Source organism: Mauremys reevesii, linkage group 1, assembly GCF_016161935.1.
Source record: "Mauremys reevesii isolate NIE-2019 linkage group 1, ASM1616193v1, whole genome shotgun sequence".
Taxonomy (NCBI): domain Eukaryota; kingdom Metazoa; phylum Chordata; order Testudines; family Geoemydidae; genus Mauremys; species Mauremys reevesii.
Window position 1 is genome coordinate 272174283 of NC_052623.1, and position 22586 is coordinate 272196868.

Sequence of the window (22586 nt, forward strand, 5' to 3'; positions counted from 1 at the left end):
GTGTATGGGGGAGGAGAGAAAGAGAGGGCACACGTGTAGGAAGGAGACAGCATGTGTTGGGGAAGCGTGTGAGAGATTGTGTATGTGAGGAATGTATATGTGAGAGACAGCGTATGTTGGGGGAGAGTGAGTCAGCAAGCTGTCTCTTAGTTCAGACAGCAGCCCAAGCAACCAATCCTGGGGGAGAGGGAGACCCCCCCCACCACATCAGGCCCCAGCTCTGCTCAGCAGCCTCTTCCCCGAACACTGTCCCACCACCTGCCCACTCTGCCTGACAGCTGATTTCACATTAATGGTTCTGTGATTCCCTTTGAGTTCTCCCACAGACTCCTAAGAGACCAGGAGCTGCATCCTCATCAGCTCTGAGAGCTCTCCACCCTGTGGAATGTCAAAGTTTCCCGGAGTCTTGAAAGGGGAGGGGCATAGTGAGCAGAGTGGTCACAGTGGACATTGTGGCATACTTGGGGAGGCCAGTTATGTCGACGTACTGAACGGCAGAAACTACACTGATGCTTTGTCGCTTTGCCATCAAAAGAAGCTTTGTGGTATGTACACCTCCACTGTTTTGTCAGCAAAAGCTACTTTTTGCTGACAAAACTGTGTAGTGTGGACAACATCTCCCAACTGCAAAGTCCTATGTTATGTAGGGCTCAGATGTACAGGGGAAGGTGGAGAGGTAGCATGAACACAGAGGAAACTCTAGGAACAAGAGCTACTGGTAAGTAACCTCTTTCTCTTTGAGGGCCTCTGAGTATTCTAATTTACAGATCATCATCAAACACTGCTCTACCAGAAGTACATCAGGCAAGGAGTTCTTCGCTAAATGTGCACTGTAGCACTGCGTTCCAAACTATGCATCAGAGCATAATGCTAAATCCAAGGATCAGTGTCTGGTGAAAGTATGCACTGAACTCAAAGTTGCTGCTCTGCAAATCATGACATAGTGGGTCTTGCAAAATGCGTCTTTAAATCAAGGGGTACTGGTTTCCTAGCTGACATGTAAGCAGTGTTCTATGCACCACCTAGCCCAATATAAAAGTCTATTTGGTAATAGGTTCTACACAGCATTTCTCCCCAAATGCTACAAATAGCCCATTAGTATTTTCTAAAAAGGGCTCTTTTTTTTTAACCCAAAAAGAAAGTGCCCTCACTACATCTACAGTATGTAGACAAGTTTCTTAAGTGGGAACAGGATTAGGGGGAAATACATTGAGGTAGGTGGAAATTTGAGACCGCCTTATGCATGAAGCTGGAATGGGGCATCACAACGACCTTGTGTTAGCCACTCAACCATATACTAGTGCACAATCAGAGCACTGATCTCATGCTTCTAGAAGGGGTAATACCTATCAGGAAAGCTAGTTTTGATTAATAAATGTTGAAGAGGCTTGTGCAAAAGGCTCATACAGAGGGCCCATCAGCTTCATTAAAATGAGCTTTAGGTGTCATGAAAGGAGAGGCAGGAAGTAAATTTACCATAACTTTAAGGAACCTGGATACTGTCAGATATGAGAAGATGGATTTGTCCCTAACAAAACTGCAAGAACGCAAATATTGCTGTCAAACAGACTTTTATGGAGAATATGGCAATTTCCTGAAACTTAAGATGTAGGAAGTACTCTAGAACTGCAAGGACCTCAGCTGGAGATGGAGTGAGTCCCTTACCTATGGCCCAGACAGTCAACTGTTTCCATTTTTGCATATTGCATTTTAAGATAGAGAACCTCCTGGATTGTAAAAGGATGTCTGAACCCTCCAAAATCAGAAACTGTCCACATTTGTCAGGTAGTTAGCCTCTGCACTGCAAGATGGAGCATCTCTGAGCTGGGATGCAGAATCTTCCCTTGCTATTGGGACAGACATCCAGAGATAGAAGGCAGCAGGTATGGTGGTTCTCTAGGCCACCCGCAGTGCTAATGAGGCCACCTTGTGGCTATTAATAGGATGTTGACAGTATGACCTGATTTTCTTATGACCCTGAATATCAAGAATAGAATGGAAGACATATAGAAGATGTTGGCTCCAGCCCAACAGAGAAACATCCTTAAGAAGGTTTGTCTCAGAGTGCTCTTGTGCAATACACTTGGCAACCGGTCTTTTGTTCGGTCACAAATATATCTATTATTGGTTGGGCCCATCTGTGAAATAGCACACTGGCTCTGCTGGATTCAAGGATGGCTTTTATTGGTGATCCTGAGACTTCCTGCTAAGCAAGTCTGCCCACACGTTTGCCTTGCCTGCAAGGCAAAGAGCTACTGAGTGGCTTTGGATGCACCACAGCCAAAGATATTTGTGGAAGCAAGAAGAGAGCTACAAATATACTCCTCCCTATTTGCTGCTGTGATACAGGACAGTGGTATTGTCTGTAAGCATGCGTACTACAAATGCTGCAGAGATAACTGAAAGGCTTTGAGAGGCCACCAAGCTGACCTAAGTTCCAGTATCTTGATAAGAAGTGTAGACTCTCAAGTGTTTCCTGGCCTATGTCCTTGACAATGCACAGCCCAGACCAGATTGGAGGAATTGGTGAGGATTATGATGTTAAGGTAGGGGAGAGCAAAAGGTATCCCCTGGAGGACATGGCCCCTGTGAATTATTTGTATTGCAGTACTGCCTGTTCCCACTAATGAAGCTATTGGAGCACTTGAGAAGGAATAGTCTCCTTTGAAGACTGTACATTTGGCATGGCCAGTGGTGTAAAAATCTCATGTTCAGACAAGCAAAGGGTGTGACAGAGTGATGAAACCATCAGGTCTAGTAGTCTTGGGGGGGAGGGGGAGGAAATCACGTAGTACATACTTGTTAATCCCTGAGAATTGCCAGAGGGTCTTGAATTTGAAAACTTTCTTGTGGAAGAAAGGCTCTGGCCTGAGTGGTGTCCAGGACTGTTCTGATTAAAATGGATTCTTCGTACAGGTTGAAGTGTCAATTTCTTCCAGTTAACAGTCCCAAAGACTGGAAGGAGTTGCACATGTAGTGCTCTCTGAGGAGAGGTCCTTCAGTGAGTTAGCCCTCAGGAGCCAATCATCCAAGTACGGGTAGACAAATATTCCTTGGTGTCTGAGGTGTGCACTAGCCACTGTGAGGCACTTGTTGGAGCTGTAGACAAGTCAAAAGGAAGGCCTCTGAATTGGTAACATCTTGTGCCCCATCTCACATACTTGATGTGAGCATGTTTGATTGCCAGATGAAAGCAGGCATCCTTTGAATTGAGAGCTGCAAATCTATCCTCTGGTATAAGGAAGAGATGTCCCCTAGAGAGAGCATCCTGAACTTGAATGCTTTTATATATCTGTTTTGGAATCTGAGGTCAAGGTTGGGTCTCAGAAAGTTGCTCTTGTTGGGGATCAGGAAATGGATTTTAGTCTCGCTTTCCCTGAGTTTTCCTGCGGACACTGTTCAGTGTCCCACCTCTGACTCACTTCTTGAAAAGGAAATCAACTTCTTCCACCAGGATTCTCTTATAGGATGGGTGTTTGAAGAGAAAGGTGAGGGTGGCGAGGCGGTCACGTGCAGAACTAGATGGAATCTGTCACAAATGGTGTTCAGTAACCAGCAATCAGAAGTAATCATGCAACAGGTGCTGCAAAAAGACAAAGTCCAAAAGTGTGAATGTATGGAGAGGAGATGCAGACTGGAGGCATGGTACACGACTCAAACATACAGTCAAAATTGCTGTTTAGAAGCTGATGTTGATGGCTGTGAGGATGCACAGGGAGGAAGCCTACTTCTATACTGCTGAGGTTATTTGCCAATATCAGCCACCTCTTAAACCTGCTATCACTTCTGGGGATGTATCCCTTGGTGTTGCCTGGGAGCTTGTCTTTGGAAGCAAAATGACAGGTAGAAAAACCTCAGAGTTGAGGAAGAGGACTGTGTTAATTGCAGGGAGTGGAGAGTGGCCATGATCATCTCTAGGTCTTCATTTTGTCACTAAAAGTGGCAGTGCCCTCAAAAGGGAATTCCCCAGCCCTCCCCAGGATTCAGGTACAAGACCAGAAGCCCTCAGACAGAAGTACCTCCCAAGAGCCATTCCTGAGGCCATTTTCCTTGCACTGGCATCTAAGGCAACCCAGGCTGCTCTTCAAGCAAGCATACAACTATTGGTGACAAGAGTCTTGGCCACTTCCTTCTGTTCCTTGAACAAGGATTCAGGTCTGGGGCTTGTGACATCAAACAAAGCATAACTGTAGTGGGACAACATAGCTTTATAGCTGACCACTCGAAGGCCTATTTAACCAGGTAAGTAAGCTCTCCTGCCAAAACATCCATACATCATCTCTCTCTGACGAGAGTGTTGCACTTACGTGTCCTATAAGATGCCTTGTTGCCCTTAAATCTCCTATATTACAGATACAATCACGGAGTTTGCCAAAGGATGCTGCAGCAGGAACTGGTGTCTTTTAGTACAAGATATATCCGATCACTATCTTGGATACAGGCAGGGCCAAAAAAAAATAAAAATAAAATAAAATAATTTTTGGCTGCACTGAGAAGGCTGAAGCCAATAGGCAGAGGCAGTTTCTCCCCAATCTCCATCTGTAATATGTTGAACAGGGGAAATCACAGGATTTCTCCAGTGCTGTGACCCCTGCTTGCAGCTAGCTGGAGTATTTGCCAGTGCCCAATAGTTTCTGAAACATTTATTAGTCAGAAGGGAAAAAGAGATGAAGCATTAATCTGATCCTCTAGTGAGGTGCCATCTGTATGTTTCTCTAATGGTGATTTATATGGTTCCTCTGAAGAAATCTCATTGTATTTCTCAGATTGTAGGTGGATTACCTGCAGATCTGAGGAATCTGGTGAAAGCAAGGAAGATTGCATTGACATCAAGTGAGGAATAGAGATGTTAGTAAAAGGACTGATGCTAGAGGAGGACACGGTGCTGAAAGAAGTATTGGCACTGATGTCAGTGTGAAGGTCTATGCCGGAGTTGATCTTGCAGCCTCCAGCAGGTCTTTCATGGAGTCCCATATGTAGGGCCACAAGACGAGGTGAAGACTGTCTGGATCTGAGGCAAGGAAAGAGGACCAGAATCTTGAGGTCAAGTTGTGGGACCCTCCAGTTTTATTTCTGAAGGAGTCCAAGGTACCCTGCAGCAGTTCCAGATTGAGACTGGAGAAGTCAGCAAAGTCAGACAGCAAACCATGCGGTGGGGTGGCTAGTAGCCTCCATGGTGGATTCCCCACTCGGACACGGAGAGGTCAAAGTTTTATCAGGATCTGAAGCAATGAGGAGTCCAGTCGGTGCTGAGATGTCTAGCTCTGGTGGCATGTGGAGAAGAGGTGACAGTTTAAATACTGTTTAAGTGTCTTCCAGGCCCTCCTGAGTCAAGAGAGAGCACTTCCTCCTTTTCTTCTGCTTATGTCTCTCTTGTGGGAGATGTGCTTCCTCTTCTCCTTCCTTTTAGCCAGATGGGCCTCTGAGTGGATCTCAGTGCCAAGACTGGGGCAATGGAGGGTAGGTTTGGTGTCAGAGAAGAGGGCAGTGGTGCTGAGTGAGGGTAGGCACCAAAATGTAGGCTTCCTGCATCACCATCAAGGCTACTGGGACCTGAATAGATGGTGCTGATTTGGTCTTCCATGTCACTTTTAGTTTAGCCTGGTTTGGGACCTGACAGGTTCCCAAGACATGGGAAGGATGTCTTCACTAAACTGTCCTATGCTACTCTAAATTAACAATTTTCTTGTAAATATCAAGCTAGACTAAGGGAAGTTCTAGCCTGAGGAAATGAAAGCGAGGTCACTTTGCTCTCTGTAGTGGCAGCAAATGAACAGAGGTGGGTGGGAGCTAGCTGACATCCTTTAAATAGGGCAATGAAGTCATCCTCATATGAGATCTCCTGAGCACCCTACAACAGACACTGCTATTCGAGGCAGTTCCACAGCTCAGTAAGAATGCACAGTGGCCCTCAAACAAACAAAAAAAAAATCAATTGTTCCTTGTCTTTCTAGCTATTCTAATTGCATCTGAGCACCATAACTATCACTAAAAAGCCCAGACTTAATTTCTGCCTCTAATTAAAGTACTAACCAACACCACATTCAAATGAGGCTTTGCATGACATATGTCAACCAATGCACTTCTCTTGGGTCCAATTTCCTTCTCCTTCCCTCTGGCTATGACTCACTTCAGTTCTCATTGCGCCATTCTCTCTCAAGCCTTCTGGCCACCCTCCTCTAGGAATAGCAGCTCAGTACTGCTGGGCTTGATACGACTCAGCCTACACCCAGAGCGCTGCTATTGCCTTTGTACTGCAGGCAGGAAGCCCTACATTTTTACTTGCCTGGATAGCACTTCACTTATCCCGGGCAATAGAATTTCCCTCAGCCTGTTTGCTCCCTTGATTGCCTGATATTCAGTGAATTCCTCACAAGTTTACTGCTTCTGATATACTTAAAGAATTTCCTGCTATTTGTTTTTATATCTGACTAGCTTCTCTTCAAATACCCTCTTAGGATAGGTCTACCCTGCAAGTGCTACAGCAGCACTGCAGCACGGACACTTGTTTCAGTGACAGAAGGGTTTTTTCTGTCACTGTAGTAAATCCACCCCCTCGAAAGGCAGTAGCTAGGTTGATGGAAAAATTCTTCCGTTGACCTAGCAGTGTGTATACCGGGACTTAGGTTGGCTCAATGGTGTGAATTTTTCACACACCGTGAGCAACATAGTTAGACTGACTTAAGTTTTAGGTGTAGACTAGGCCATAGCCTAATTTCCATCTAAGATTTTACCTGGACTGAGTTAATGCTTCTATTTACTTCATTTCAACTGGATGTCCAGTTTTTGAAGTTTGGGTTAAATAAGCTATTGAACTTTGCTGTTAAACCATACTTGCTTATCACCAGTACTCCTTATGTACTTACAGTAACTCCTCACTTAACGTTGTAGTTATGTTCCTGAAAAATTCAACTTTAAGCAAAACCATGTTAAGCAAATCCAATTTCCACATAAGAATTAATTTAAATAGGGGGGAGGGATTAGGTTACAGGGACACACACAGTATAAGTTTTAAACAAACAATTTATACTGTACACAGCAATGATGATTGTGAAGCTTGGTTGAGGTGGTGAAGTTAGAGGGTGGAAGAGGGCGGGATATTTCCTGGAGAATGCCTTACTGCTAAATGATGAACTAGCATTCGGCTGAGCCCTCAAGTTAACACATTGTTGTTAATATAGCCTCATACTCTACAAGGCAGCATGAATGGAGGGAGGGGAGACAGCATGGCAGACAGAGAGAGACACAAACCCTGTGTGTGGGAGACAGAGATGCACATTGCCCCTTTAAGTATGCTGACACCACTCTAAGTACATTGCCTTTAAAAAAAATCAGGAAGTTGAGACAGCAGCTGCGGCCAGCAAGCTCTCTCCATCCTGAGCCCTGTCCTGTCCCCACCCTGCTCTATATGGAGAAGGGGTAAGCAGGGGAGCATGGGGAGGGGGACACCCAAACATTAGCCCCCCTCTACCCTGCTTCCCTGCACAGCAAGCAGGAGGCTCTTGGGAGCAACTCCAAGGCAGAGGGCAGGAGCAGCACATGGTAGTGTGGGGAGGGACAGCTGAACTGCCTGACAATTGGTAGCCTGCTGGGCGGCTGCTGCTCAGGGAACTTAGGGGAGCGGGGAGCTGATAGGGAGGCTGCTCGCCCCCCCTGGTTACAAGCCCCCACCAGCTAGCTCTAATGGGCTGCTCTTCCTGCAAGCGGTGGACAAAGCAGGTGGCTGCCAAACGTTAAAGTTGTGCAATGCTCCCTTATAAACTAGCATGTTCTCTAATTGATCAGCAACTAACAAAAAAACATTAACGGGATGACTAAGTGAGGAGTTACTGTATTTCAATAATAAAATGTTTAAAGGTAATGAAAACAAGGTGATTGTTTTTGGAAGAGAGGAGGAGAACCTAAACATTCTTCTGAAGCGTTGGAAACCCAAACATACCAGCATTTTGCCAGAATGGGAGACCTAGTCAAACAAAACTGGTCTAATTTCACTAACAAAGCTGAGTGAAGTATGATAAAGTGAACTATTGCATCAATAAGGAAGTCAATTTGATTTTTAAAATCACTGGTTTTAATCATTTATGGGATAGTAACAAGGCAAAGAATTTATTTCTAATATACAGTGAACCTTTGATCTTCTGATGCAATGATGCCTGTGAATGACCATAAAAATTAATACAATAATAGTTTCTTAGGTGCCTGAAGTCATTTGTCTTTTGGATTCATATCATGCAAACAGAGTAAAAAGTATGTTCCCCTCACCCTCCTTAGAAATAAGTACCGACTCACATCTTTATTGCTGCTTAAATGAGATTTACTCACAGCTTCAGAGTTATCGATGAAAGGGTCTGTTTCATCATAGCCATAACCTATATCAATCAGATCCTGCAAGCGATCCTTTCGATGCTTGTGACACTTTCCACCCTGCAAAGAAAACAAAACTGTGGTAAGCCAGTCTGGGAATCACACTGTTCTGGTATCAAATGAAGTCTATGAAACAGGAACAGGAACCCTGGAACGAGGGCTCAATTTAGGAGACTACTAATCAGATAGAGTTTTTCACCTCTTGGACACTTGGGACAACTCTGAACTAGTGAATATAGAAACCAAAAAGCCATTAATATCCAATGGCTATATTTTAACTTATGCAAAAAATTAGTTGGTGGTATGTGCAATTCTTTATAACATCCACAGCAGAAACCACAAACAAAGTTGACATTCAAGTTGACCAAATGGTGGTTGACGCATGAAGGGACACATGAATCTTTATCGCATCTGGCACGTAAATATCTTGCGATGCCAGCTACAACAGTGCCATGTGAATGCCTGTTCTCACTTTCAGGTGACAATGTAAACAAGAAGCGGGCAGCATTATCTCCTCCACATGTAAAAAAATTGTTTGAGCAACTGGCTGACCAAGAAGTAGAACTGAGTGGACTTTTAGACCTTAAAGTTTTACATTGTTTTATTTTTTGAATGCTGTTTTTAGGGGAAGGGGTTTAAACATAATTCTACATCTGTAAGTTCAACTTTCATGATAAAGAGATTGCACTACAGTATTTGTATTAGGTGAATTGAATAAAATTATTTCTTTTGGTTTTTTACAGTGCAAATATTTGTAATAAAAAATATAAAGTGAGAACACTTTGTATTGTGTTGTAATTGAAATCAATATATTTGAAAATGTAGAAAACATCCAAAATATTTAAATAAATTGTATTCTATTATGAACAGCGCAATTAATAGAGATTAATTTTTTAATCACTTGACAGCCCTCATCATAAATTATTATAGTTGCAGACAGACAAACACAAATGCGAAGAATGAAGCCTCTTGTCTTAAAAAAATTTAAAAAATAAGATAACTTGAGCATATCCCTTTCAATAGCAAATGGCAACTAAGGAAAAAATATACAAGGGCAAATTTAGCTTTTGATTTGAGCTTCCTGGGGTTTTAATTTTATAACACCTTCCACAACTCCTCCTTCATTCAAAGAGCAGGTCAAACTTGGAATAACTTCATGTCACTACACATGCAGAACATTTTTCAAAGTTCTGAAAGGGAAATTAATTCTCTTTAAAGAAGTGCACGATATTACTATAGGATTCTCACTCTTGGGTCTCCAATGTAAATCATGCAGGAAAGTCCCCTAATTCTTAGATTTTTGGCCTTCTGAGGCACCTCTAAGATAGCTCAAGAGCAATGTTCTTCTAAGCATGCTTCATCCCCATGTATCTCACTGGATCCAACACACCTCAACAGTTCCTTTCAAGAGCTCCCTAAAGTTGAATTATATACAAAACATTGTTTGGTATATATCTATATAGCCCGTTACCCTAGTATCTGAGCACTTCACAATCTTTAATATATTTATATTCACAAAACATCGGACGTAGGGAAGTATTAACCACCATTTTATGGATGGGAAACTGAGGCACAAAGGAACTAAATGATTCGACTAAGGTCGCACAGGAAGTCTGTGGCAGAGCATGGAACAGAACTCAGCTCTCCAGATTAAATATTTATATTTGATACATGTAGTCAACCATTTCCGTCCCTAAAATACTCTCATGGAAGAATTCTGCTTTTGGAAAGGAAGTAGATTGAGGGATGCCCTAACAATGATAAAATAAACATCCCCCTTGACAGCCTGAACAGGAGCAAGGCCAATAGATAAACATGGAGCAGGGCTTTAACAACTACTTTGTGTGTTCCCATAATTTAAATATCTTTTTACAGGAGAAAACAGAAGCTGCCTTGGTTAAGGACTAACAGAACCCTAACATTTTTCTTAAGACCCAGGCCAGCTATATCACTGCACTGAGAAATGCCATCAGGCAGTAATTTTAATATGGTCCTCTAGCAATATTACCAGGGAAAGATGCCAAAAAAAGTTGAATAGTGCTTCTAAGGCTTGTCATCTTCTCAAAGTAAAACCTTAATGGTTTTTCAGTATGAAAGAAGGGGGCCTTTCTCCAGCCAATTGAGGATGCAGGCATGGGAAAGCATAAACAAACGTAACAGAAAGCTTGAGTGGAATAAAACAAAACTAAGGAGCAGTAAGTTACACTCAAACAAGTGAAGACATTTGAACTGCCTGTGATTGCAATTAGAGTGCTTCTTGTGGGCATGCTTGCACTCTGCTGCAGATGGTTTGCAGTCACAACTGTAAAAGCCACTTGTAGACACCACCTGAGATATTGGAGTCTGAGACCTGCTTATGGATACCATATGTACCCAGGTTCACCTGGTTTGAACTTAAGTTGTCAGAAAGTGGATTCTTGGGTTGGAATGAAGTGAAGTGTCCTGACACTGAGCCACTAAGCAAAACTCTTAGTACCCCAAAACTATTATTGGTGCTGGCCATCCACACTTAAAAAAAAAGTAATTGTTTGGCAAAAAAACATGAAAGCTTTCACCTTTTCACATGCAAATTTATCATCTGTACCTTACGAATTAAGTCAAGATGTAGCAATATACTACAATCTGCTGCATTTCAAAAATAATCAAGTAACAATGTCAAAGAAAATCCCTAGTCAAATCAAAACCATTCACTGAAAAAGTCATAGATTACATCCATTTCAGCTAATTCAATCTGATATATACACATCACTCAAGGTATTGCCTCTGTCTCTCAAAGTTATTCAAGAGACACCACCTACCAATGTGGAAATAAAGGTGGTGCTTTTAAGATGCAGAGATTGCGCTTAGATACGTTTCAGAATCAGAAGCCTATCCAGTTTAGCTGCAGATATCAGTGGTAGTTGAAGAAGAAGGACCAAGTACCTTTCAGCTAATTACCTTTTTTCATAGTAAAGTATGCACTGTGTAATTGTGTCTTTTCATCATATTAAATGTGATGTGCAGAAACCATGTATTGAATTATTTTGAACACAAAAAGACAATGAAAATATTTCTTTGCACAATATGCACCCAAAACTTAATGAGTTGAACTGTGCCTGATGATTTCATCCTTTTAAGTGACTTAAGCCTCTAAATCCAGAAGAAAGAATAAGGTTCTGGGTCCACGCTCTCTCCTAGCATCTGTAACCTATGTGGTGTTTGAAAGCTCAGCGTGATCTTAGAAGAATTACATGGATTGGTCATTTAGATAGTAATGTGAAGCACAAACCATAGACTTGATTTTAGTCAGGGAAGGAAAATGGCTGCATGGATCAAGTCAAGAATGGGGCCATTCGAAGCATACTTTGTGTGTTGAAGTCTAACTTTTGCAGGAGTCAGTCCACCTAGAAAATTCTGCCTGACCAAATGAGCAGCTATGTAAAGTGTCCCTGTTCAAATGCTCACAGAATGCATCTACTTTTATGGGAAAAATTTCTACTGGCATGCTTTTTTCCCTCCCCTTCTTCATTTGGTTCAATGAGACTTATGCCTGATTATATATAGTCTGCTTGAAAACTAGCCTACACATAAGGTTCTGATGCTGGCTATTTACCAGCTGAATGAACAGGGTGTTCCGGTGAAACACAGCATCCAGATGAGTGGTCCCCAAACTTTTTCTGTCATGCCCACCCCTTACCAGTAATGGAATCTATCAGAGCCATGGTCAGGGGCCAAGATGCAGATCGGGGCCACGGACCCAGACTGGCGCTGGAGCGGAGCTGGGGGCAGAACAGGGCTAGGTGGTGCTCCCTACCTGCTCCCTGTGGGGGCTGGCCCAGGCCCCGCTGTGCCCCCCTGAACATTCCTTCATGCCTCCTAGGGGAGCGTGCCCCACAGTTTGGGGAACTCTGATCTGGATACTTTAGTGACTGACACTATAAACACTCATAATTAGAGCATTTAACTCCATTCTCAATATATACAAACATTAACCAGTTAATTTTCCAAAAAGAATTAGTTTTTAAATCTCTACAAACCAGAAAAAAGTTCAACCTCACTGTGCGTGAACATTTTTTTTTTTTTTATTATTATTAAAGTTACAGGGGAAATGGGAGGTGAAAACTGACCTTAGGATAGGAGTTTAGTTGCACCTTTAAATACAAATAAATTGTCTTTCCACAATATTTCAAGACATTAGCAAGGAAATGCATTTCATAACATGATGTACTGTAAAAATATATTGTTTTTAACACTTTAAATTTTTCTCAAGTTCAGTAAGTGCCACCTTGCTCTTTTATTACTGGACAAAGTAAACAATAGTATTCAACTGCCTTTTTCTATACCAGACATTTTATGTACCTATGTCATCTCTCCTCATTAGCAATCTCATCCCCCATAACACGTCTAAGGTATTGTCTCTAAAACACAATTATCTCTGTATAATATATTGATATCATAGACTGAATGTTTCTTATCCTATTAAAGAAACTTGCCTTTTTGATAGGAAAAATTCCAGAGAAGTCAGAAAAATCAGTTTACATAGGAACATTAATACCAAATGTATTTTTGCTAGTGAAAGGCACTACACTAACAGCCCTGGATACTGAAGTCTTCTAAATACAATGATTAAGTTGTTTTTATTGCCAGATCAATTTATCATCTAAGACTATCCATGTGAATTTAAGAAGCTGACTGGGTGTGGTCTTATCTAACATCTCTTGGTTTCTACTTTGGCATTTATTAGTGGAAGCTTTTTTCACGGTGGACTATTTAAAAATCAAAGCAATTCAAATAAATTAATCATGATTTGAATTACCAAGCAGGGAACGTTGATTTAAACAACTGATTTTAATCATGCTTTGCATTTGTACTTTTTAGCTATTTTCTTAAAGAAAAAGCTGCGCCTCATTCATTGGTAACCATTTCAAACATGCTTATTTGCAACTAAACGTAGTTTTCACACTAAATTCAGTAATTTTTTTTTACTAACCAGAAGAGTATACTCTATACACATTTATTTAAGCAATTACATAGCTTAACATATATTTATTTGGATTCTGAATTTTTTAAAGTTAGTAGATGGTGATTTCTTATTCACTAGATTATTAATTTTTACTTATGATTTCTGTCAAGTTCTATTTGGACTGAAATTGTAAATCAAAGAAAAATGCACAACAGCATTTAGGTTTTTTTTATTAGTTAATATAATTACCTTAAAAGATGCTAGACACAAGAAACAATTTTAATCAAAAGAACTTTTGCATTTAAAACTCACATTTATTAAACAAAGAATATCTGCAATTAGTAAATTAAAGTGATTGTTTCTGGTCACCATATCCTTCAAGATTTTAGAACTAGCAGATCTCATCCTCTCATGCCTACTTTTTATTCACACATTTGAAAAAGAAAACAAGCTTTCCTTCTTTTCCATTCCCAGTTTTTCAACTCTGAATGAACTATTCATTGAACTAAACTAATTGAATTAACTGAAATGAAAAATATTCTCTGCAGCAGCAGTTACTGCTGTCAGACTCTGGTTCCAGGTGCTTAGCCCATGACTTCCCCCACTTCAGTGGTTCGACTTTCTTGAAAATTTCAGCACCAAATATACTACTTAATATTTTTAAGTGATTTTAATAGATCATAGTAAATTTAGGCCTTTACATATGTGAAATTATGACAACCTACTTAAAAAGAAAAAATTATTTTGATTTAAATTTAAATTTTTTTTTTAAATCACTGACTTTTATCCACTCTGGCTTGTTTACATTGTTTACAGTGTTGTTCAAATTACTCTCAGTACTATTTTAGTGCTTGTCCCCAGCAACCTGCAAGTTTTTTGTGATGTGGCAGCTGCCGGATAAAACTCATTCAAGACTGAAATTTCTATTACACTTTCCAATAGAGGCATCCCAAAACAAGTATGGCTCTATCTTGCTGCATCTACATTTGAGGTAGAATGTTGCAACTATTTAACAGTGCCCAATACTACTACATGACAATTCAGGAAGAGAGAGAATATGATATCAAATAGGGCTCACGCAACTAGTGTTAGGAAAAAAGATCCTGAGTAAGGCTACGATTCTGTCACAGAGGTCACGGTTTGGTGATTTTAACAGATGTCCACAGTTCTTGAAAACTCCAATAAAAGCATTAGATTTGAGAAAAAATGAGAAATCACTTATTTCCTTTAACGTCTGCAGTACAAGTGTTGAAAATAGCATTTTGTGCACTGTTACTGAGGCCAATGTTAGTGAGTAACAAGCAGGGCATTACTGGGTAACAAGCTAAGTTACAGGCAGCGAGGCTCAGGCTTTGGCTTTCAGAATCATGGAAAGCTCTGTTAGTAAATGACCATTTTAACCCTCTAACAATTAATCTTGTCAGTAGATCTTGTCAAAATTATATAAGGTTTAATAGACAATTTAAAAGTTTCTGTATTGATTTAGTGAAAACTGAATTAGTATATGTACATTTCTGTGATTTATTGTTTACTGCCCGCATCCTGTCAGTGACTTTTAATACAAATGCCCATGGCACAATCATAGTCTTAATCACGATAACCACAGTGGTCAGTACCTACATTTTTTTTCTTTCATCCAAAGAACTGCATCATCTGAATTTTTGGGTTTTTTTTTTTTTGATGATGTGGCAGCTGCCTGAGAAAAGGCATTAAATAATGACTGACATCTGAAGGCTAGGAGAAGTGGACTGTGATGGTAGCATGGGAAAAAGAATCCTCTTGCAGAGTGGTCTGCATCACTGGTACAAATATAGAGAGAAGAGTACCATCTATTGTCACTATCCTTGTATTCTGAAGCACACATGTTTTTCCTCTGAGATTTCCCATCCAGTACTGAAGAAGTGCAATGACTTCTTCCCTTGAGAGATCTATCATGAGTACAAACCACTGTATAACAGGTGCAGGTATTTGCTTAGGGAACTCACCTAAGAATATGTTCCAAGGCACAGATAATATCTAGTTGAGTTTTTTTCATTAGTATAGCCTTATCAGACAGAAAGTGTGTCCATTACAATCCGAGCAAATTAAATAAGACTAGAAACTTGACTGATATAGGTATAAGAAGCAGCTGCGAAGTCAGAGAAGCAACCATACCCAAAAAAACCTGAAAGCGTTAGCATCCAATGTTATTACTAAGAAATGGGGTGTTACAGCAGCTCTGCTAAAATACTCACATATTTTGCCTCAAATTTCTTGGCCAGCATTTCCACCTCATACCGCTCACGTTGTTCATCATTAAATGGATCTTCTGAATGGGTAGGTTTCTTCTGAGAGAAGAGAGGTGGAAATTACACATTCATTCTGTTTCACAGAAAGACATGACGAAATGAAGCCTTATTTAATATCAAGTTGTGTTCTGATAGCCTAAGTAGTTAGAATTCACTTAAAAAAAATACAGATGAACTTTTCTGCTTCCAATAGCTATTAAAAAGGAGTTAGAACTATTCAGATCAGTCAGAGCTACACAATTGCACTTTTACTCATTTATCTTGTACTTCAGTTCATAACTCTTTTGCTGGCATATCTGAAATCAGGCATATTCCAAGGTACAGTATACCCATTTGCCCAAGTAATTATCTTACCTGGCAAGCCTCAGCATTTGGCAGACATGAGAGAACTGCTGTTTGAGGAGCAATAAAAGGAAGAATTACCTCCAACCAAAGGTACTCCCTTATTGCTTATCAACACAATTTGGATGTGATATTTTGTGATGATAAAAAGATGAACTTGGTATATTTTCAGCATGGAAGCAATGCAAAAGAACTATGACACTCAATAAAGCATAGCCAAAATGGAAAAGAGGGTAATTCCCTTTGCATTCTCTCACCATCTCCTCCTGGCTCCTTCAAACAATAAGGAGTCACAGTACACACTGTCCGCATCTGCTGCTATGACAGCCATAGGGATGATGCAAACTAGAGATTATGACCTCACTGTACAAATAAGCAGGAAAGAGGTACTGGTTTCAAAAAAGCCATTTTCACCCAGCTATGGATAAACTGATGTAAGGACTGGGAGAGGGACAAAAACGGACCTGTAGACAAGAACAAAGATTTTTGTTTGGGAGTAAGGGGTAGCAAAGGAAGCCAGATTACTTTCCTCAGACAAGATTTCATCTATAGAATGGGGGTGTTGTAACAAAAAAATACTAAAATGGTCCACAGAATATTTTTTCAGGCTAATGCAGTCCTTAATGGATGCCAACTAATTTGGCTGAGCCTGGTCTTTCTATTCTAGTTTTATTTTAGCACTTCAGGATAAGAAAATTAGCGACATTCTAAACTTACAGAAAGATAAGTGCCTTCTCTAAGTAGGACATGGAAGACCAACCTAGGACCAACTAGTTGCAATTCTAGCCCAGTGAAGGATTGTGAACTATTCTCTAATTCAGTGTGATGGGGTCTCAGTAAAGTAGGTCTGCAAGGCCCACATTTCTAAAGTTCACAGGGCTTTTGAACCAAGTGCTTAGAGAAGAGGTAGAAGAAATTACTTATCTAAGAAATTCTGTAATGGTATAAAAAATTTACTGCAGGATTAACTAAACTTAACCCCTTGGTCACTTTCATTCCTAAACAGAAAAATCCTGGTTTATACTTAAGTTAAATGTTACATGAAGACAAAATGTTGGCAGCAGAAGTAACAACTTAACAAGCACAATCTTGCACTGGCATATATCAGCCCTTTATTTCTAGGTTAATTTTCCTCCTGTTGGGACCCTTAAAAGCCACACTAGATTGTTATATCACTTTTGTTAGTTAATACCACAGGCTTCTTAACATTTAAGGACAACTATTACTACTGCAACTTACCAAGACATCCTGCTAATCACATGCCACAATCTTTCATACTGTGGCCTTGGCTTCACTGGCGCTTTACAGCACTGCAAGTTTCTCGCTCAGGGGTGTGAAAAAAACACCCCCCCGAGCGCTGCAAGATACAGCGCTGTAAAGCGCCAGTGTAAACAGTGCCGCAGCGCTGGGAGCCCGGCTCCCAGTGCTGCAAGCTAATCCCCACGGGGAGGTGGAGTACGTGCAGTGCTGGGAGAGCTCTCTCCCAGCGCTGGCGCTGCAGCCACACTCACACTTCAAAGCGCTGCCGTGGCAGCGCTTTGAAGTTTCGAGTGTAGCCAAGCCCTTAGAGTTAGTAGAACACATCTTGTCAGCACTAAACTAAAAGCCCTGACAAATGAATTTTTCCATCTATCCAGAGGAAAAACAGAGCAAGGGCAGCATAAATTTCTTCCATGTAAACCGGCCATCTGTTTCTTACTTGGGGTGGGAAACCCATCTCTAGGCTGGAAAGAGGAATTCATTCTTCATGGCCAGTAAATATTTGGGCTCTTCACTGAGTCTGGCAACAAGGGGTCAATTATTATAGTGACATTTTAAAGTTATATAACTTCCTTTGGAAATATGTAAAACAAAACTGTGAAATACCCTTCCACTTCTTGCCGTAATCATCTGTCTCTTGGGGATTCCTTTAAGGCTATTCCGGTTCTATCAGATATTGTAAGATGGAAAGGTGTACTCCCTATCTTGTTATGCAACACCAAACTGTTCAGCAACTCCTTATAAGCAAGTTGGGAGCAAACAAAAGCTTTAAAAAACTAATCTTCCTTTGTGCAATAGTAATGGGTAAAACTCAACAAGTTTATATAAAGATCTTATTTTAAAATCTGATATGTTGCTAAAAATTATGCTAAATTCTAAACGCTAAAACTACTACTTTAAAAAAAAAGCCAACAGTGCCAATAACAATTTCAATCTCTGCTGGAAAGGAAGAAATAGGCCCAAAGAGATGCTATTGAAAGAGCCATAAAGGATAAGAGTGTTAATTCTTAAGGCTCATTTAATATGGATATTTCCCTCATTGCATTAACTGGCAAAATGTTAGTGTGGTTCTTCTACACGACAAATGTCATCAATTCTGTTTTAACACCATGAAAGCCATTTCCCCGTTATTTTAGTTTGCTTCGAAAAATTGCATCTGTAACATATCCAGAAAAGTGGGAAGTATCAGACTGAAAAACAGCAGGTCCAAATGAGATTACCCCCACCCCAAGGCCTACGGCCCCTATATCTTGCAGAGCTACCCTCTCGTCTCATATCTCCCTGCTTTAAGTGAAAAATTCAATACTAGTAGCTACGGAGTACAATTGTGCCTCTATAATATGGCTGGATTAAGTGTTTTCCCCCTTTGTTGTTCTACTCCAGTAAATGAGGATACTTTCACTCCTGTCTTTAACTTGAGACTTCTTTTTTAAGCCTCTACTGTTCAACAGTTTCAAAAGAGGATGGGAGGAATGAAAACTCAAAGGACCACTTCAAAAGGATGGAGGTTCTTTATGGAAAAAAATTTCACCATTTGATGGTTTCACACTGTTCAGGGGAGAGAAGACATCATGACCTGTTATTATAAAGTAGGACTCTGCAGGGAATTGATAAACATGAGAGCATGTAAAATTCTTGTCTTTTCCAATACCTAAAGTGAAACATGTTCCTTCTCATCCCAGTGGTACTAAAATCCACTAACCTGCCAATATTTTTTTTTTAAACTGGTCTACATGTGAAAGTTGTACTGGTGTAACAATCACTGAGGGGGCATGTTTTTTTTTTAAACAAGTATAGGTATACTAGTACTACTCCAGGGTGGACGCAGACTAGTATAGCTTATTCCCATTCTCTTAGAGGAATAGCTATACTGATGTAGGCATCTTTAAAAAACAGTATATTCATATGCACATGAGCAGAAGTTTACACTTGAACTATGCTGGCATAGTTAAAGCAATACAACTGTTTTAGTGTAGGCAAGGCTCTTGCCAGCACAACCACTAACGATGGTCAAAATTAATATTTCATGCTCTCTTGCTTTCAAAGAGAGGAAAGAGATGTGGAAATGAAGTATATCAGATTATCACCTACCAGCCAGATATGAATATTATATGTTACCAAAATTAATTATATTAAGACCTTCAGGGAAAACTGGACTAAAGAAAAGTTGGGAAGAAGTCAACCTCTACAAACACAAAACCTCTGAACATTTAACATCAATTTCCAACCCCCTCTCCCAACACTCCTTAATGTTCATACAGGAACAGTGAACAAATTTGGTACTGTAATATTCCATATAGCCCTGCAATATACAGATTTCCACCAAAGTGCAGACCAGCCATTTAAGTAGCCTGCACTGGCACTGTATGCTCACAGTAGCTGTAGGAAGAGATCTCACTACAGGAAGCAGATCCCACAGAAATAATTAAGAGTTAAGTTGTTCATTTTCTGTAATCCCTCTATATTTCAAGGATAAAGTGATGTTATTCATTCCAAACAGAGGAGAAGGTCAAGGAGGGTAGAATATAAGGTTGTAGTACCACTTGAATGAGAACCCAGGGCTTATCTACCCAATGCTCTGGATGTTCAAGTCTAGTGGTGCTACAGACAATGGCATTTAAGCCTTTTGTAATCAATATATCCACCATAACCGGAATGATGTCAGCTACTCCCTTTCCTCACCCCAAAAAGAGAAAAAATACCCAAGAATTTTCTATATACTAAAAGAAAGAAAAGCAAGTTACACGAGTCCTCTAGCAACTTCACTACTACCAGCATATTATACAAAAAAATGCTCAGATGTTATGGTGATGGGCAGCATTCAACACTCAAGAACTGATAAGAATAGGATAGGCCTAGTGTATCTACTTTAGCATTGCTCCACATGCTGGTCTCTGATGAGCAGCAGGTGCTGCCTATTTCCCCATGAAGTTGTATCCACAATTTTTTTTGTAATCCACTCACCAGTGCCAAATGGGAAGCTTTTCTTGGGGAGTTCTGGGGTCTACCCCACCAGTTTTGGGGTCCCCCCCAAGAATTCAGGTTTTTTTCCCCATTAAGTGAAGTTTTCAGCAGTTCTAACATTCATAATAAGCCTGAGTCTACAGACACATGCCTCCAGCACAGCTACTGCTAACGCTGTACTTTTGCCACGCCAATAACTTCACACAGCTCTGACTCAGTTTCATCCTGCTGACAAAAACCTTGCAGACAACTGTGACCTGACAGGAACTGTCAGTTTCACTCTGCAGCTGTTTGGCAGAGCTTACAACAGCAGGAAAGGCAACACTTGACCCGCTGACAGGGGAGAAAGACCTGGGAGAGGCACGTAATAATAGCACGGCCTCCCCCACGCACTGGGGCAACATATTGGCGCCTAAGGAGGGGACTTGTTTTTGAGATACCAGCCAGCAAGTGCGGAGATGGAGCCCTGTCCTCCGCACTGGGCACGCGGCAGAGGAGCTGGGCAACTGGGCTCCTCAGCAGCGCGCTGCCCGAGCCATCTCCGGCGGGGCCCACCCCCAGGCTAAAAGTCGCTCAGTAACAAGCGCCTTATCTGCGCCGCCGGAGCCGAGAGGCTGCGGGCGCGGCCGGCTGTGAGCCGGACGGGGAGAGGGAGCAGGCCCCGCTCCGAGGGCGTGGGGCGAGCGCTGTGCGCAGCTCCCCGGGGAGGTGTTGGGGTCCCGTACCCGCGGCTCCCCGCACAGCAGCAGCTCGGGGTAGCTGAACTCCACGCAGCTCTCCTCGGTTGGGTCCTTCAGCACCACCTCCAGGCGGACCGTCTGCCGCGGCGGTGGCGCCTCCTGCGGCGGCGGCGGCTCCTGCCGGCTGCTCTCGCGCTGCTGCTGTTGCGCCGGCTGCGGCTCCGGCCGGGGGGGCTCGCGCTGCTGCTCAGGCCGGCTGGTCTCACGCGGCGGTTCCGGCCGCGGGCTGGTCTCGCGCGGCAGCTGAGCCTGTGGCTCCGGCCGGGAGAGCTCGTGCTGTTGGTCGGGCGGCGGCACCACCTCGCGCCCTAGCAATAGCTGCTGCTCCGGCTCGCGGCCCCCGGGCTCGCGCTCCAGGGACGGGCTCTCGCCCTCGCGTCGCCTCACGGGTGCCAGACTAATGAACGGCACCCGGCGCGGCTCCGCCATCCTCCGACCCCCACCCCCACGCTCACCGGCCCCCCGCCTCACCCGTACGGCGACACTCCCCCGCCGGCTCCTCCTCCTTCTCCCTCCCTCCCCACCCGATCGGAGCTGCCCCCTACGTTCTCCTCGCTGCTACCACAGCCGCCATTTTGGAGCCCCCCCACATAAATAGAAGCAGGCCGCTAGGCCGCGCATGCGCAAGACGACGTGGGCCACGGGCGAACCGCCCCACGTCGCTGTTGTTATTGCTCATCGACTGCTACGTCACGGCAGCCCCGGCGCCCACACGCTGCTGACGCCTGCTCCCGCCCACAGTTGCCTTGGAAATATGCACGCTGCCTGCGGTACGGCTCTTAAAGGGCCACGAGTGCGGAGGTCACGGCGTGGGGGTTTTGCACAGAGCCAAGCTGGACGGCGGGGCCGCCTCGCTGCGAGGCCTGCGTGGGGTACGGACCTGGGCCGCACCGTGACCCTCATGTTGGGGCTGCAGCGCGAAACGCAGGGCCCGGCTGCCGGGCGCCCCGCCAGAGGCGTCCCCTCGTCCGCCTTCCCCAGGGAGCAGCGGGGCCCACCCCAGCGGCTGGGCCCGTCCGGTGCGGGTGCGTGTGACGCGGTTGGGGAGGGGCTGGCATCTGAGTCCTGACCCGCTTTACTCAGCTGCCCGGATTGGGCCGTCCTCACGGTGCCACCAGCGGAGGTGTCCCGGCGAGCCCCGGCCCCGTTGGGGAATGCGCACTTTGGTTTAGTAAAATCCTTCTGCTCCAGGAGCGCCGGGCCCCGTCCTACCCGTTGCGCAAGCCAGCCCGGGGGGCTCAGCTGTCATCTTTGAAGGCAAAACAGGAAAGTATCCCGCTGTAGAGGAAAGACAGGCGAGAATGAGACCAATATGGCTGCAGCAGGAGCTCTTTAATAACCGGAAAATCCAAAAAGAGTCTTACAAAAAGTGGAAACATGGACAGATTGCCAGGAGTACAAAAGACTAGCACATGGATGTAGTGATAAAATCAGAAAGGCTAAGTCACAGCACAGAGTTACAGCTAGCAAGGGACATAAAAGACAATAAGAAGTGAGTCTAAAATACAATAGGAGAAAGAGGAAGGAAAGTGTAAGGCCTTTACTTCACTGGAGAGGGAGTGAATAATGGATGACACCATCACCAAGAACGCTGACGTGTTTAATACCTTCCCCCCCTCCCCCAGTCTTCACTACAAAGGTTATGACTAGCTGTTTAACACAATCTTAACAATAAGACAAAGGGAA

General features: G+C 42.8%; 1 protein-coding gene across 15 annotated transcripts in view; it reads right to left on the reverse strand.

The window, feature by feature from the left end:
- Nucleotides 1-21329, reverse strand: part of UBN2 (ubinuclein 2) — a 111529-nt gene extending 90200 nt beyond the window's left edge. For 2 of the 15 annotated variants that reach the window (XM_039492329.1, XM_039492309.1), the window contains exons 1-3: nucleotides 20886-21329; nucleotides 15541-15633; nucleotides 8290-8424 (exon numbers count right to left, since the gene is read on the reverse strand). In XM_039492329.1, the coding sequence (XP_039348263.1) occupies nucleotides 8290-8424; nucleotides 15541-15633; nucleotides 20886-21329 (672 nt within the window). Of the gene's footprint in view, nucleotides 1-8289; nucleotides 8425-15540; nucleotides 15668-15948; nucleotides 16171-16193; nucleotides 16212-17802; nucleotides 17934-20160; nucleotides 20482-20885 lie in introns of those variants that run through there. The other 13 variants (XM_039492354.1, XM_039492319.1, XM_039492327.1 and 10 more) reach the window with 13 other exon arrangements.
- Nucleotides 21330-22586: the final 1257 nt, after the last annotated feature.